Raw genomic sequence first — 14,580 nt, forward strand, 5'->3', positions numbered from 1 at the left:
ACATTGCGCTCACCACTACGCCAACCAGGATGACACGTTTATCAGTAAAACCCCTGTTATCCAGAATTCAAATAACCAGCAAAAAAAATCATGGAAAAATAAATGGGTGAGATACAGAAGTTTAAAATTGGAACACCTCGCCGTTAGTTCGCCAATCTTAAACAACCGTAAAATTCATTTATTCAGCATCTACCAATCCCCATAGGTGCTGGATACCAGGAGTTTTATTGTTTTTTAAAAAAAATTCCTCATTTTCTCATCTCCAATTTGCAAATATTTAAATATTTTGGAGTCGCCGAACACAGAAAGAAACCTTTATCCAAATGTGTCCACTGACCTTCAAGAACAATGATTACTCCTAGGCACTAATATAATGACACACCAACTTAATGCAGATTCCGCATGCAATCCATGCTATTCATCTTTACCGCACATCTAACCTTTGCTGATCCTGCCATTGGAATGATTGCTAGGAGAATGCAGAAGCAGTTTTACTCAGTATCGTTGCTTCATGACGCCTTCTCCTAAACGCGGCAGGACTCCATCTTCATTTGAAATCGTAACTTTGACTCAACTTTAAAATGACTTTGGGGATTATGTCAATTCTTAGTCTTGATGATCTTATAAATAGAGAGATAACAAAATATTCAGCAGGTATGAGTTGTTTTGTGTCATTTACCTTCTCAAAATTCTTCAAATGCATGAAGCACACTCCGAGATTGTGGCCAATTTCCTAATTGATGCAAGGGAAAAGAAGTAAAATTACATGAGGCTTCATTGACAGAATCAAGAGAAACCATTTTCATTTACAATTGAATAGAAGGACCTGGACCAGCTGGAAAAATGGGCTGCAAAATGGCAGATAAATGCAGACAAGTGTGAGGTGTGAGGTGTGTCTTTTTGGAAGGACCAACCAAGAAAGGACATACACGGTGAATGGTAGGTCACTATGGTAGAACAGAGGGATCTGAGAATAGAGATATATATTTCCTTGAAATTGGCATCACAGGTGGATAGGGTTGTACAGAGAGCTTTTGGCATATTGGCCTTCATAAATCAAAGGATTGAGTCCAAGAGTTAGGGTGATAGGGGAAAATTGTACAAAACATTGGAAGCCAAATTTGGAGTATTATATGCAGTTTTGGTCACCTAACTATGCAAAGGCATCAATAAGATTGAAAGAGTGCAGAGATTTACTAGGATGTTGTTCAGACTTTAGGAACCCAGTTATAGAGAAAGGTTCAACAGGTTAAGCCTTTATTCCCTGGAGTGTAGAAGAAAAAGGGGAAATTTGATAGAGGTATTTAAAATTATGAGGGGTCTAGATAGAATAAATGTAGATGGGCTTTTTCCACTGAGAGTAGGTGAGATACAAATGAGAGGACATGGGTTAAGGGAGAAAAGGCGAAAAGTTGAGGGGGAACTTCTTCACGTAGAAAGTGGTGGGAGTGTGGAATAAGCTGCCATCTTAAGTGGTGAATGCGGGCACAATTTTAATTTTTAAGTAGAATTTAGACTGGTACATGGATGAGAGGGGTTTGGAGGGATATGGTCAAGGTGCAGGTCAGTGGGACGAGGGAGAATAATAGTTCGGCACAAACTAGAAGGGCCAAAGGGCCTATTTCTGTGCTGTAATGTTCTATGGTTCTAATAAAATGTGGGACATCCTGAAAACTTCTACATCATAGCTCTGACTTCTGTTCCCAACGGAAAGTTTCCACCCATTCTTTCAATCCCTCATGGCATATCTTGATATTGATTAAAAAACCTGGCCAAAATCTTATAAATTCTAGGGAATAATACCCTCATAAAGGACAACATTGATGTTTACACAAACTGCTACCTTGGTTAAGTCCACGTTTGGGCTGATTGCAAACATGACAATAAGTGCTCACTGGTGTTTAATTACATTTTGCCAGTGTAACTTACCCAATCCTTTTCATTTAGTTTAGCAGCTTCACTGTAAACTTCAATTGCTGCCTTGTGTTTCCCAAGCAGATACCTAAGAAAATTTGAGAATATTTAGAGATACCTTCCACTGAGAATGGCCTGCACATATTCTGAGAAACTCAGCAGGTCCAGCAGTGGACTTTATGGAGCAAAGATAGATACATAACCAATGTTTTGAGCTTCAGCCCTTCTTCAAGGTTTGAGCAAAAAATTTCTTTCACACTTTGATGAAGGGCTCAAGCCTGAAACATTAGTTATGTATCTTTATCTTTGCTAATATATGACCGCTGAGATTCTCCAGCATCGTGTTTACCAAAGCAGCAGATAATGCCAACTTTTAGATATAACCCAATCTGGCTTCAAGCAGACAAAACCATGAAATGCGATAGGTTAGTGAACGTTCACTTTCTGCCTTCGCACTTGGCCTCCTTCCCCGCTGCTCTCGGTGCCGTCAGTGACGAACACGGTGAAAGGTTTCACCAGGACATTGCGATCATTGAAAAGCAACTGGAATCCATCAATGCTGCCGACTATCGTTGGACACTGACATGAGGGGCATCAGATGCTGAGTACAAACGAAAACCAGCAGCAAAACAGTTTTAGGTCGGTTGAACTAACGCAACGTGTCAGCGTCACGATTAAACTTGCTAAATTCAAAGTTAATTTCATGTTTCTCCAACTTCTTAAGTGATGCAGCAAATCTGAAATTATCTTGGAGTTCATTTTGAAGTTGTCTAGCATTATCCTCAATTTGTTTTCAGGAAGGAAACCTTTTGAGAAAACTTTGTTGTGCAGTATAATGAGAATAAGAAAGCAGTCAGCTGCATGCCTCAGGATACACTCCTCTTTCAGATTTAATGGCTGCACATGGACCTGACCTTGTGTTAGTCGTTCAGAGACTGAAGAAAACTTACAATGACCTCGCCGCTTGTTTCAGGTTCTCCACGTTCTGCGGATTTAGGATTGCACAGGTCTGAAAAAGTTCAAAGGATTCTTGAATCTTTCCTTCCAAACGGAATATCAGAGCTGGAACAAGATTCAGGACATCATTTTGATGGATTTACACATGACAAATAGGAAACACTGAGTTTATAAGTGGAGAGATGTAAGCAAATACCACCGATAGATGTTAAATAAGCCTTTGGCCAGATTTTGTTTGTTTGTAACTAAAGATTAGCGCGTACAGAGCCGTTGTCTTACCCACACTCCTGTTTGGCTCCGAATCATGGGTCCTCTACCGGCATCACCTACGGCTCCTAGAACGCTTCCACCAGCGTTGTCTCCGCTCCATCCTCAACATTCATTGGAGCGACTTCATCCCTAACGTCGAAGTACTCGAGATGGCGGAGGCCGACAGCATAGAGTCCACGCTGCTGAAGATCCAGCTGCGCTGGGTGGGTCACGTCTCCAGAATGGAGGACCGTCGCCTTCCCAAGATCGTGTTATGTGGCGAGCTCTCCACTGGCCACCGTGACAGAGGTGCGCCAAAGAAGAGGTACAAGGACTGCTTAAATAAATCTCTTGGTGCCTGCCCCATTGACCACCGCCAGTGGGCTGATCTCGCCTCAAACCGTGCATCTTGGCGCCTCACAGTTCGGTGGGCAGCAACCTCCTTTGGAGAAGACCGCAGAGCCCACCTCACTGACAAAAGACAAAGGAGGAAAAACCCTAACCCTAACCCCAACCCACCAATTTTCCCCTGCAACCATGTCTGCCTGTCCCGCATCGGACTTGTCAGCCACAATCGAGCCTGCAGCTGACGTGGACTTTTACTCCCTCCATAAATCTTCGTCCGCGAAGCCAAGCCAAAGAAAGAAGAACTAAAGATAAAAGTCTGATCCTTGAACAACTAAATTTAAAAGAGTCAAGAGTTCAAACTACTTCCAGAACAGTGGCTGCAATGCCCATCATTGGGAAATGGCAACGTTGAGTTACTCCTCCTTACCCTGCTCTGGTGATTCACAGCCCAATATGAAACAATAAATCTGACATAGGCCGGGTGACCCAAGTACAGGAAGGATAGCATTAAAGAAAGAGGATGGATAGGCTTGGACTTTTTCTCCTGGACCATGGAGACTGAGCGGAGACCTTACAGAAGTTTGAGGTATAGAGAGGGTCAATAATCACAGTCTGTTTCCCAGGGTAGGGGAGTCTAAAACTAGAGGACATACGCTTAAGGTGAAAGGGGAAAGATTTAAAGAGGATTCGAGGGGCACTGTTCTCAGAGTGATGGGTACATTGAACAAAGGTTCAATTACATTTAAAAGACATTTAAACATGCTAAATGGATGGGAAAGGTTTAAAGAAATAGGAGCCAAATGCAGGTAAATGGGACCAGCTCAGGATGTTGGCATGGCAGGCATGGATGATTTGGGCCTATCTCTATGCTATCTCTACAAACTCAAGATGCTTAGCTCCCATGAAAATCCAGATTCACTAACTTCCATCAAAGAAGCTGAACCACCACTGCTCAGTTAATTAGTTAATTTGGGCATCATATTTAGTGCAGACCTTTAGGCCAAAGGCCTGTTCTGTGCAACACTGTTTTATTCCAACCAGTCCACTCCTCCTGGCCCTCCGGCTCCTATTCCTAATATCCAATGAAATGGCCCAGCATTGGCTTATAAGATGGACAATCAGTAGCATCATCCACACCTGAGGGTAAAGTGGAATCATTCCTTGCTACTGTTAGAATTGAAGAACTATTATGAGAGATTAACTCATCCAGCTGCAAAATGCCGTTCAAACTTTTCAATATACCCACCGTTTTTCGGGAAATAAATTATTATCTTTTGAACAAATGTTTGCATACCACCAACTGAAAACCTACTTGAAGGACAAATTGGGAAGCAGACTGAGGTTACCAGAAGGAAGCAGCTTTGAATATGTGATTACAGAAAAAACGATAATAAAAAGATTTATAACCAACATGTACATCAAGCTGCAAAAGAAGGAAAATGATGAAATAAGCTGTAAACCCAAACAAAAGTGGGAAAAAGATTTAAACATAAAGATAAAAAATGAAACACGGGAAAAGCTATGCTCCGGAACTATGAGAAATACAATAAACACGAGGTTACGCATGATACAATATAATTGGTTACACAGGCTATATATCACACCCCAAAAGTTAAATAAATGGGACCCAACAGTATCAGACAGATATTTTTGCTGTAAGAAGGAAACGTGAACAACAGTACATGCAATTTGGGCATCTGAGAAAGTAGAAAGGTTTTCAGAAGATCTAAAACAGGTATTAAATAAAATCACAAAAAGCAACATCCCAAAAATTCCAGAGATCTTTCTTCTAAGTAATGAACCAGGCCTCAATTTGGATGAAGCACAAAAAAGATTTATGATGATAGCCTTAGCTGTAGCAAAAAAATGTATTATGTCAACTTGGAAATCAGAAGAGAGCCTGAGAGTAGAGCAATGGGACATAGAAATGATAAGTGCATTGGAAAAAATAACATATAATTTTAAAAAATGTCACAGTCTTCGAACAAATTTGGGAACTGTACATGGAACACAACGGAGAGGGCCTACTGCGGACCTCCACCCCCTAAAATGACAGGAGAAGAAGACGAAATGAACTGACCCAGTATGTAAAAGTAGATGACACAAATTTCTTGTTTTATTTTCATTGTGTGATGACATGGTTTAATGGGTTTAATGTATCGTATATGTTGAACATTGAGTGGGTGGGGAGGGGGGTGAAAGAGGGAGGGAAGGGAGGGGAGGAAAAGGGGAGAAAATGACACTGTGTATATTCAAGAGGGAAATGTTTGTGTGTATTTTGGTCAGTATGGTTCATAGTGTGAAAAATAAAAAATTAAAAAAGAACTTTTCAATATTCCCTTTCCACTCCAGATCCCACCTACCCATCGCTTTTGGACCTCAGAAAACTAATAACTTTGGAGTTTATAATTATTCCCAGATAACTCCAGGATTGCACAATACCTCACCTTGCACATAGACAGCATATTCACACATCCCCTGTGTTTCCTGCAGCTGTTCTTTGACGATTGCCTGAAAAAACAATTCCCAATGGTTGGTTCTGTTCTGACAGACAAGATGCAAGGCACAGTTCCTCCACTCAATCACAGCAAAGGTTCTATAAAGAAACACATTCCTTGCATGGAAAAAAGACCATGAGTATTCTGAGAATATAGACCATGAGTATTCTGAGAATATAGACCATGAGTATTCTGAGAATATACAACCAGCTCTCTTAGCTGATACCACATTTTCCTTGCGGCTCACAGCAGGAATAAGACATCCCAGAGAAAAGCATCTGTGGATGTGACTAATCATGGCTCAAGGCCTTCACTGAGGAGTGGCAGCAGAACAGCTCATCATTTTCTGCACTTTCCAGTGCCAGATTATTTCTAAGGACTACTGTAAGAAAATAGAATATATAACTCCAAGCCATTCAGACACAACTTGTGGTTTCAGTGCTTGGCAAGGTTTAGATCCTGCATAGAAATCTTTTTTCCGGCTGAAAGTTGTGTACTGATAGTCCCCGACTTACAATGGTCCAACTTACAATTTTTCAAGGTTACGATGGTAGAATCCTTACTGAACTTTGGCTAGGCTAGGCTATGATATGATGTTCAGTGTCTCCCCACAGGCCTGTATCAGACCCCACACTGATCCCACTGCCCATTCTCTCCCAACAGCCCCATGTTGGTTTCCACTCTGATCCCATTGCCCCACTCTCTCCCCACATCCCTGTGTCAGTCCCCACACTGATCCCACTGCCCCACTCTCTCCCATCAGCCCCATGTTGGTTTCCACACTGATCCCACTGCCTTGTTCTCTCCCCACATCCCTGTGTCAGTCCCCACTGATCCCACTGTCCCCACAGCCCCATGTCAGTCCCCCCAGATCCCACTGCCCCTCGCTCTCTCCCCACATCCCTGTGTGTCAGTCCCCACTGATCCCACTGCCCCCACAGCCCCATGTCAGTCCCCCCAGCCCCTCGCTCTCCCCACATCTCTGTGTCAGTCCCCACACTGATCCCATTGCCCCGCTCTCTCCCCACAGCCTCATGTAGGTCTCCACACTGATCCCACTGCCCCACTCTCTCCCCACAGCCCCATGTTGGTCCCCAACTAATCCCACTGCCCCGTTCTCTCCCCACAGCCCCATGTCAGTCCCCACACTGATTCCACTGCCCCACTCTCTCCCAACAGCCCTGTGTTGGTTCCCACACTGATCCCACTGCCCCACTCTCTCCCCATAGCCCACTATCAGTCGCCACACTGATCCCACTGCCCCATTCTCTCCCCACGGCCCCATGTCAGTCGCTACACTGATCCCACTGCCCTGTTCTCTCCCCACATCCCTGTATCAGTCCCCCCACTGATCCCACTGTTTTTTTTTGATTTACAATTTTTTTCCCCCACAATCAGAGTGTCGGAACACAGCCCCTTTGTAAGTTGAGGACTACCTGTACATTTCAACATGCATGTATCGGGTTTGGAAGAAGCAGGATGCTTCCTCATTGAAGTGAATCCATGCTCACCTTGCAAGTCTCATAGTCCTTCCTAATGTAATACAAGTGGATCAACCAGTTCCTTTTTTCCAGAATGGGAAGTCCTGGTGCTATATAGGGAAGATTAACACAAAACATCACTCAGAGCACCACTGACATAGAACAGTACACAGTGCAGAAAACAGCCCCTTTGACCCTTCTAGTCTGAGATGAACAATTATCCTCTCTTGTCCCTCTGACCTGCACCCAATCCATCCCCCTCCCATCCATGGTCTCATCCAAATTTTTCTTAAATGTTAAAATTGCACCCACATTCACCACCTCAGCTAGCTGCTCGTTCCACACTCCCACCCCTCTCTGTGTGAAGAAGTTCCCACAAATGTTCCCCCTAAATTTTACCCCTTTTACCCTTAACCCATGTCCACCCTCAGTGGAGAAAAGCCCACCTACATTTACTCTGTCTATCCCCCCCCTCCATAATTTTAAACACCTCGATCAAATCTCCCCTCATTCTTCTATGCTCCAGGGAATAAAGTCCTAACCTGTTGAACCTGTCCCTGTAACACAGTTCCTGAAGTTCTAGTCAATCTTTCTATCTTATTGATATCCTTTCTGTAGCATCCATTTCACAGATTTACTGTTGCAGTGATTGCCAGCCCAACAATCCTTTCACAAGAAATAGAAGTCGATCAAGATTAGGAGACTCAAATTGAACAGAAAAGACCAAAGATATGATCCTGTAAATGGATGCACAGACAACTAGGAAATGCCTGTGGTGCAGCCATGATGGCCAACCACTGATGATCAATGATTAGGCCAAGAAACGGGAAATGAACAAATAAACTCATATTGAAATTAATCTTGCACATGTTCAAAACAAACCAAACCCTTCACAATTTCAAGCTTTACTTCTATTGCAATTATAGCTATATTTACATAATAATGGTTTCACATTAAAATATCATTTCAAGGTGCATCACAGGAATATCAGTGGCAATATTTTATTGATCAAAAATGTTTGCACAAGGAAATAGAAGGAAAAAGCAGTCAGAGAGGGAAGTTTTAAGCGACAAACTAAATGAGGGAAGTAACAGAGGTGGAGAGTCAGTAAAGGAAATCTGGTGCCTTAGCAGTTGAAGGCAAGGAAGAGCAACTAGATTCAGGGAAGAAGGGGAACAGGAAAAAGGAAGTGGAGAGGGCAAGGCTAGAAGAGGTGAGAATACAGGAAGATTTTAAAATTTGTATTCCTTCGTCACGCAAATGGCATTGACTACTGGCGTTGTGGAAAGCAATGATGGTTGTCTCAGGCTACAGCAGGATATTGATCGGATGGAAAATGAGGCATATTATTAGCTGATGGGATTACAGCACACTACTGACCAAAGTTACCCAAGTGAGGCTAACTCTCAGATGTTCAAGCACAAGTTAAGCAGAAGGAAACTATCACCTTTCTTTGATCGCGATTTTCGAAGATCATTCGAAACATCAGAATGTTGTACCATCTGGAGAAGTTCAGAAGTTCAGTGAGTGAAACGGCAAGCGCCCTCCCCCACGCCCCCGCCATCCACTTCACACAGAAAATCAAATCTGACGCTCTGAAGACATTTACCACTTTCCATTCCCAATTTGTTCCAATTTACTGGGGCTGCCATATTTATTTGAAATTTTGAAAAGATTTAAATTTGGTCCAATATTTATATCATGGATCAATTGATCTACCACTCCCCTCAGGCTTCAGTATCTACTAATAATCAAAAGATTTGATCCTTTAGATTGCTTTGTGGCCCGAGGCAAGGTTGCTCACTTAGCCTTTATTATTTGACCTGGTATTAGAACCATTGGCTGTTGCACTTTGGGACTCGGTAAATATTTCAGGCATTCAAAGTCGGGGGTGGTGGGGGGAATAAAAATGATAAAGTTTCACTTTATGCTGACGATTTGTTATTATATATCTCACATCCAGAAAGCTCCATACCTGCTAGATTAAATTTATTATCAAACTTTAGTATCTTTTCAGGTTATAAGCTTAATTTTCACAAAAGTGAACTTTTTCTCTTGAATGGTTCTATGATAATATTCCATTTAAAATAGTGAGGGGATATTTCACCTATTTAGGGGTTAAGTTATTAAAAGATATTTAAAGATCTTTTCCAAGAAAACTTCAGTCCTCTGTTTAGACAGGTGAAATGGTCCCCCCCTTAGTCGCTTGTTGGTAGAATTAATGTCATCAAAATTAATGTTCGGCCTACATTTTTATATTTATTCCAAGCAATTCAAATTTTTATACAAAAGAAATTTTTTGACTTGATTGAATTTATTATCTCTTTATGTTTGGAACAACAAGGGTCCAAGGTTGAATAAATCTAATTTACAAAAATCAAAAATAGATGGGCCTTTGACTCGCCTAACCTGAGACATTATTATTGGGCTATATATTATTTTCTGGATTCATGACATAGATAAATCGGACTGCCCATAAATTTAATCTCCATAATTTCCATTTTTTTTAGATATTTACAGGTTAGAGATTTTCCGAGAAACCAAGTCACTACTTTTCTGTTCTCCCATGATATTAAATTGTATTGACTTATTTTTTCAGTTAAATCCTCATCAAAAGGGTTCAATAGAATTGATTCATTTATGGATTAATTTCTAAAATATGCTGCATTTCCATAGAACCATTGACGGAGTGGAAACAGGCCACGTTGGCCTTTCGAGTCCGCACCGGTTCACTGATTTTGTGCACCCTCTTCAGGCTTTGGTCCCGCTAGAGGAATAAAATTAAGAGAGCTTGGGAGAGTGACTTACAAACTGTTCTTTCTGAGGATGTATGAATCAAGGGTTTAAAATTGGTCGTTTCCTCTTCCATTCGTGCACGTTATTCAATTCAAAATAATACATGGAGCACATTTATCCAAAGATAAATGAGCTAATATTTTTCCTCAGATCAACTCTGTATGTGAGATGTTGTAATGGGGTTATTTCTTGATTTCATATGTTTTGGTCCTGTCCAGCATTAGATCATTACTGGAAGGAAATTTTGAATGCCTTTTCCCGTATTTTCTCGGTTACTATTCAACCTTATCCCATTAGTTTTATTTGGTGATAGAGAACAGTCGGTCATCGGGGTGGGATTGCCATGTGATAACTTTTGCTACTTTAATGGCTAAAAGATGTATGTTGCAAAGATGGAAGGATTCTATCCCTCCCAGTTATGAACAATGGAGGACCCAAACCTTATCATGCTTGAAGAGATTAGATGTAATGTTTTGAAAACTGTAAGTTGAGTAAAATGTGGCACACTTTTATGGACTATTTTAATGGAAATGAATAATGCAGCGTTTACTATTTTGCACAAAGCATTTGTAGTCTCTTTCTGAACTTTGACTTATTTACAGATAAGGCAATCCACCAACGTCCTATTTACTGTTTCCCTTTCGTTGGTTTAAGGTGTCCTAGCAGCTTTTTCTCTTTTTTTAGTTTGGGGGTATAGATTTAGGATCAGTTCGTTAGTCCTTTGTTTCGCAGGAACAAGAGATGTAATTTTAAATTCTGTTAGTTTGTTTACCTTTAGTTGCGATGTTCATTTTTATTCCAGGATACATTGTAATTACAGCATAGTTCACTTGCTCTTACTCTTTGTTGAGAGAGCGAGAATGTGTGTGTGTGTGTGTGTGTGTGTGTGTGTGTGTGTGTGTGTGTGTGTGTGTGTGTGTGTGTGTGTGTGTGTGTGTGATATTATTATTTACTGGGGCCCAGTGGCACTCCCATGGCAGAGTCTGCAGAGGCTCAATACAGAATTAAGATCCTTCCATGCTATCCCATCAATGTGTCTCAACTAAATCGAAGAAGAAACACCAAAGCATCAGTGTGACTCCTATCAGTCTTGACAACAAAACATTTTTAGATCTGTTGGCTATGTTTACTGCTGCCAGTTGTGAGATAGTCACTCTGTGCCTACAGTGGATTGAAATTCTCCAAACTATTTAATCTGCAGGTCTTTGGCTAGATTTATACAAAACTTTTAAATTCTGTAACTTTAAAAATAATCTACCAAAAAACAATTAATTCTTCAATTGCATTTTATGATATTTGATTATTACTCACGGGTTCTTTCTCCAAATCTGCCATTCTGTTGTGAGAAAGCAGTAATTAGTAAGACAGATCAAAAAGTACACCAACTTTCAATGTTAAGCCAAACTTCCAGTTATTGCCTATTTATTCAAATCATCCACTCCACGCCAGCTTCCAGACCTGAATCCCAAGGAATTAGGAGTTGGTACAAATTCCAAAAATCAAACTGTTTAATTAATCTGGTTTTAATAACATGGGGAGTTGGGGCAATGAGGTAAATATGCTGCTGACCAACCGTGTGTGGAATGCCAAAACCATACGGACTGTGAGCAATGGCAGTAGGAATAGAAAGCATGGTCCCCAGGAGTCAATGCTAGGATCACCAATTTTCCTGATATCTTTTTTCCAGGGCAGGAATAGCCAACATTAGAGGACATCTGTACAAAGTGAAGGGAGGAAAGTTTCGAGGGGAGGTCAAGGATATTTTAAACACAGAGATGTGGGTGCCTAGAATGCCTTGGTTAGGGTGGTGGTGGAGGCTGAAATATTAGGGATGTTCAAGAGACTCTTAGGCAACATGGTGGAAAGAAAAATAGAGCTTTATGAAGTAGGTGATTTGTGTAAGATTGAGATGTTCAGATCCAAAGACCTAGCTGTTACTGCCGCACATGTCTGAGGAAGTTTTCCACTATCCCCTCACCTCCAATGTGAATGTGTGGTCATCGAACACTGTGATTAAAATGTAAACGGCATTTATATTGACACTTGTGCATACAAGTTCATACGTTTGGTGGAAGAAAAGACTTAGAAATATATTAAAATCTCTGCACCTCCAGAATAACAGCTATTACAAAAAATATTCAGTCTTTGTCAGAATGTCTAACATTCCAAGCCGATTCACAGTCCCATTCAAAGAGCTCTCCACTCACTGTCGTACTGAAAATAAAGGGATCGTCCCACTATGGGAGGGACAGTACTGAGGGAGCTCCCTACCGTGGGAGAGGCAGTACTGAGGGAGATCCCCACTGTGGGAGGGGCGATACCAAGGGAGCTCCCCACCGTGGGAGGGGCAGTACCGAGGGAGCGTCCCACCATGGGAGAGGCAGTACTGAGGGAGCTCCCCACCGTGGGAGGGGCGGTACCGAGGCAGCGTCCCACCGCGGGAGGGGCAGTACCGAGGGAGCGTCCCACCATGGGAGGGGCAGTACTGAGGGAGCGTCCCACCATGGGAGGGGCAGTACCGAGGGAGCGTCCAACCATGGGAGGGGCAGTAGTGAGGGAGCATCCCACCGTGGGAGGAGCAGTACCGAGGGTGCATCTCATTGTAGGAGGACCGGTACTGAGGGAGGGGCGGTACTGAGGGAGCTCCCCACTGTGAGAGGAGCGGTACTGAGGGAGCATCCCACCGTGGGAGGGGCGGTACTGAGGGAGGGGCGGTACTGAGGGAGCTCCCCACCGTGAGAGGGGCGGTACTGAGGGAGCATCCCACTGTGGGAGGAGCGGTACTGAGGGAGGGGCAGTACTGAGGGAGGGGCGGTACTGAGGGAGCTCCCCACCGTGAGAGGGGCGGTACTGAGGGAGGGGCGGTACTGAGGGAGCTCCCCACCGTGAGAGGGGCGGTACTGAGGGAGCATCCCACCGTGGGAGGGGCGGTACTGAGGGAGCTCCCCACCGTGAGAGGGGTGGTACTGAGGGAGGGGCGGTACTGAGGGAGCTCCCCACCGTGAGAGGGGTGGTACTGAGGGAGCATCCCACCGTGGGAGGGGCGGTACTGAGGGAGCTCCCCACCGTGAGAGGGGCGGTACCGAGGGAGCGCCACGCGTGGGGATCCCGGTTCCGCTGTTGCCATGGCGACCTGACAACGTCACCAGGCAACAGTGGCCGTACCTCCCGCTGGACCCAAGCATGGACTCGGCCCCCGATTCCACCCCCCCCCCCCCCCCCGCTCCGACCACAGGTTCGCCCCCGGCCGCCGTCCGTTTACCCCTCAGCTCCAGCCGCCATGTCGCGACTCCCTCATCCGGGTCTTCCCGCAACGCCGGCGGCTTGGTGACGTAAACGCGTTGTACGTGGTTGCCAAGGGAACGCGGCCCTCGGCGCCCGTCTACACCAGGCCCGGCCCTGGGGGGGGAGTGGTCACTCCACTTCGGCCACTGGATCCGGCCCAGAGAGATTGGTCACTCCACTCCAGCCACTGGACCCGGCCCAGGTCACTCCGCTCTGGCCACTGGACCCGGCCCAGGTCACTCCACCCCAGCCCAAGGGGACTGGTCACTCCTTCGGCCACTGGACCCGGCCCGAGTCACTCCGCTCTGGCCACTGGACCCGGCCCAGGGGGACTGGGGACTCCACTCCGGCCACGATCCAGCCCAAGGGGACTGGTCACTCTGCTCTGGCCACTGGACCCGGCCCAGCCCACTCCGCTCCGGCCACTGGTCCTGGCCCAGGGGGACTGGTCACTCTGCTCCGGCCACTGGACCCGGCCCAGGAGGACTGGGCACTCCGCTCCAGCCACTGGACCCAGCCCAGGGGGTCTGGGCACTCCGCTCCTGCCACTGGACCAAGCCCAGGGGGTCTGGGCACTCCGCTCTGGCCACTGGATCCGGCCCAGGGGATTGGTCACTCCACTCCAGCCACTGGATCTGGGGGACTGATCATTCCACTCTGGCCACTGGACCTGGCCCAGGGGGATTGGTCACTCTGCTCCGGCCACTGGACCTGGCCCAGGTCACTCCGCTCCGGCCACTGGTCCTGGCCCAGGGGGACTGGGCACTCTGCTCCAGCCACTGGACCTGGCCTGGGGGACTGGACACTGCTCTGGCCACTCCACTCCGGCCACTGGACCCAGCCCAGGTCACTCTGCTCCAGCCACTGGACCCGGCCCAGGGGGACTGGTCATTCTGCTCTGGCCACTGGATCTGGCCCAGGGCAAGTGGTCACTCCGCTCTGGCCACTGGGGACTGGTCACCACTCCGGCCACTGGACCCAGTCCAGGTCACTCCACTCCAGCCACTGGACCCAGTCCAGGTCACTCCACTCCAGCCACTGGATCTGGCCCA

At 45.2% G+C, this 14,580-nt stretch overlaps 1 protein-coding gene across 7 annotated transcripts in view; it reads right to left on the reverse strand.

Moving 5' to 3' along the window:
* Positions 1 to 13,575, reverse strand: part of bbs4 (Bardet-Biedl syndrome 4) — a 65,098-nt gene extending 51,523 nt beyond the window's left edge. For 3 of the 7 annotated variants that reach the window (XM_069902389.1, XM_069902388.1, XM_069902387.1), the window contains exons 1-8: positions 13,506 to 13,575; positions 11,555 to 11,579; positions 8,895 to 8,949; positions 7,478 to 7,557; positions 5,916 to 5,979; positions 2,865 to 2,976; positions 1,930 to 2,002; positions 680 to 733 (exon numbers count right to left, since the gene is read on the reverse strand). In XM_069902389.1, the coding sequence (XP_069758490.1) occupies positions 680 to 733; positions 1,930 to 2,002; positions 2,865 to 2,976; positions 5,916 to 5,979; positions 7,478 to 7,557; positions 8,895 to 8,949; positions 11,555 to 11,579; positions 13,506 to 13,525 (483 nt within the window). In that variant the 5' untranslated portion in view covers positions 13,526 to 13,575. Of the gene's footprint in view, positions 1 to 679; positions 734 to 1,929; positions 2,003 to 2,864; positions 2,977 to 5,915; positions 5,980 to 7,477; positions 7,558 to 8,894; positions 8,950 to 11,554; positions 11,580 to 12,351; positions 12,428 to 13,505 lie in introns of those variants that run through there. The other 4 variants (XM_069902390.1, XM_069902392.1, XM_069902393.1 and 1 more) reach the window with 4 other exon arrangements.
* Positions 13,576 to 14,580: the final 1,005 nt, after the last annotated feature.

This window comes from Narcine bancroftii, chromosome 11, assembly GCF_036971445.1.
Source record: "Narcine bancroftii isolate sNarBan1 chromosome 11, sNarBan1.hap1, whole genome shotgun sequence".
Taxonomy (NCBI): domain Eukaryota; kingdom Metazoa; phylum Chordata; class Chondrichthyes; order Torpediniformes; family Narcinidae; genus Narcine; species Narcine bancroftii.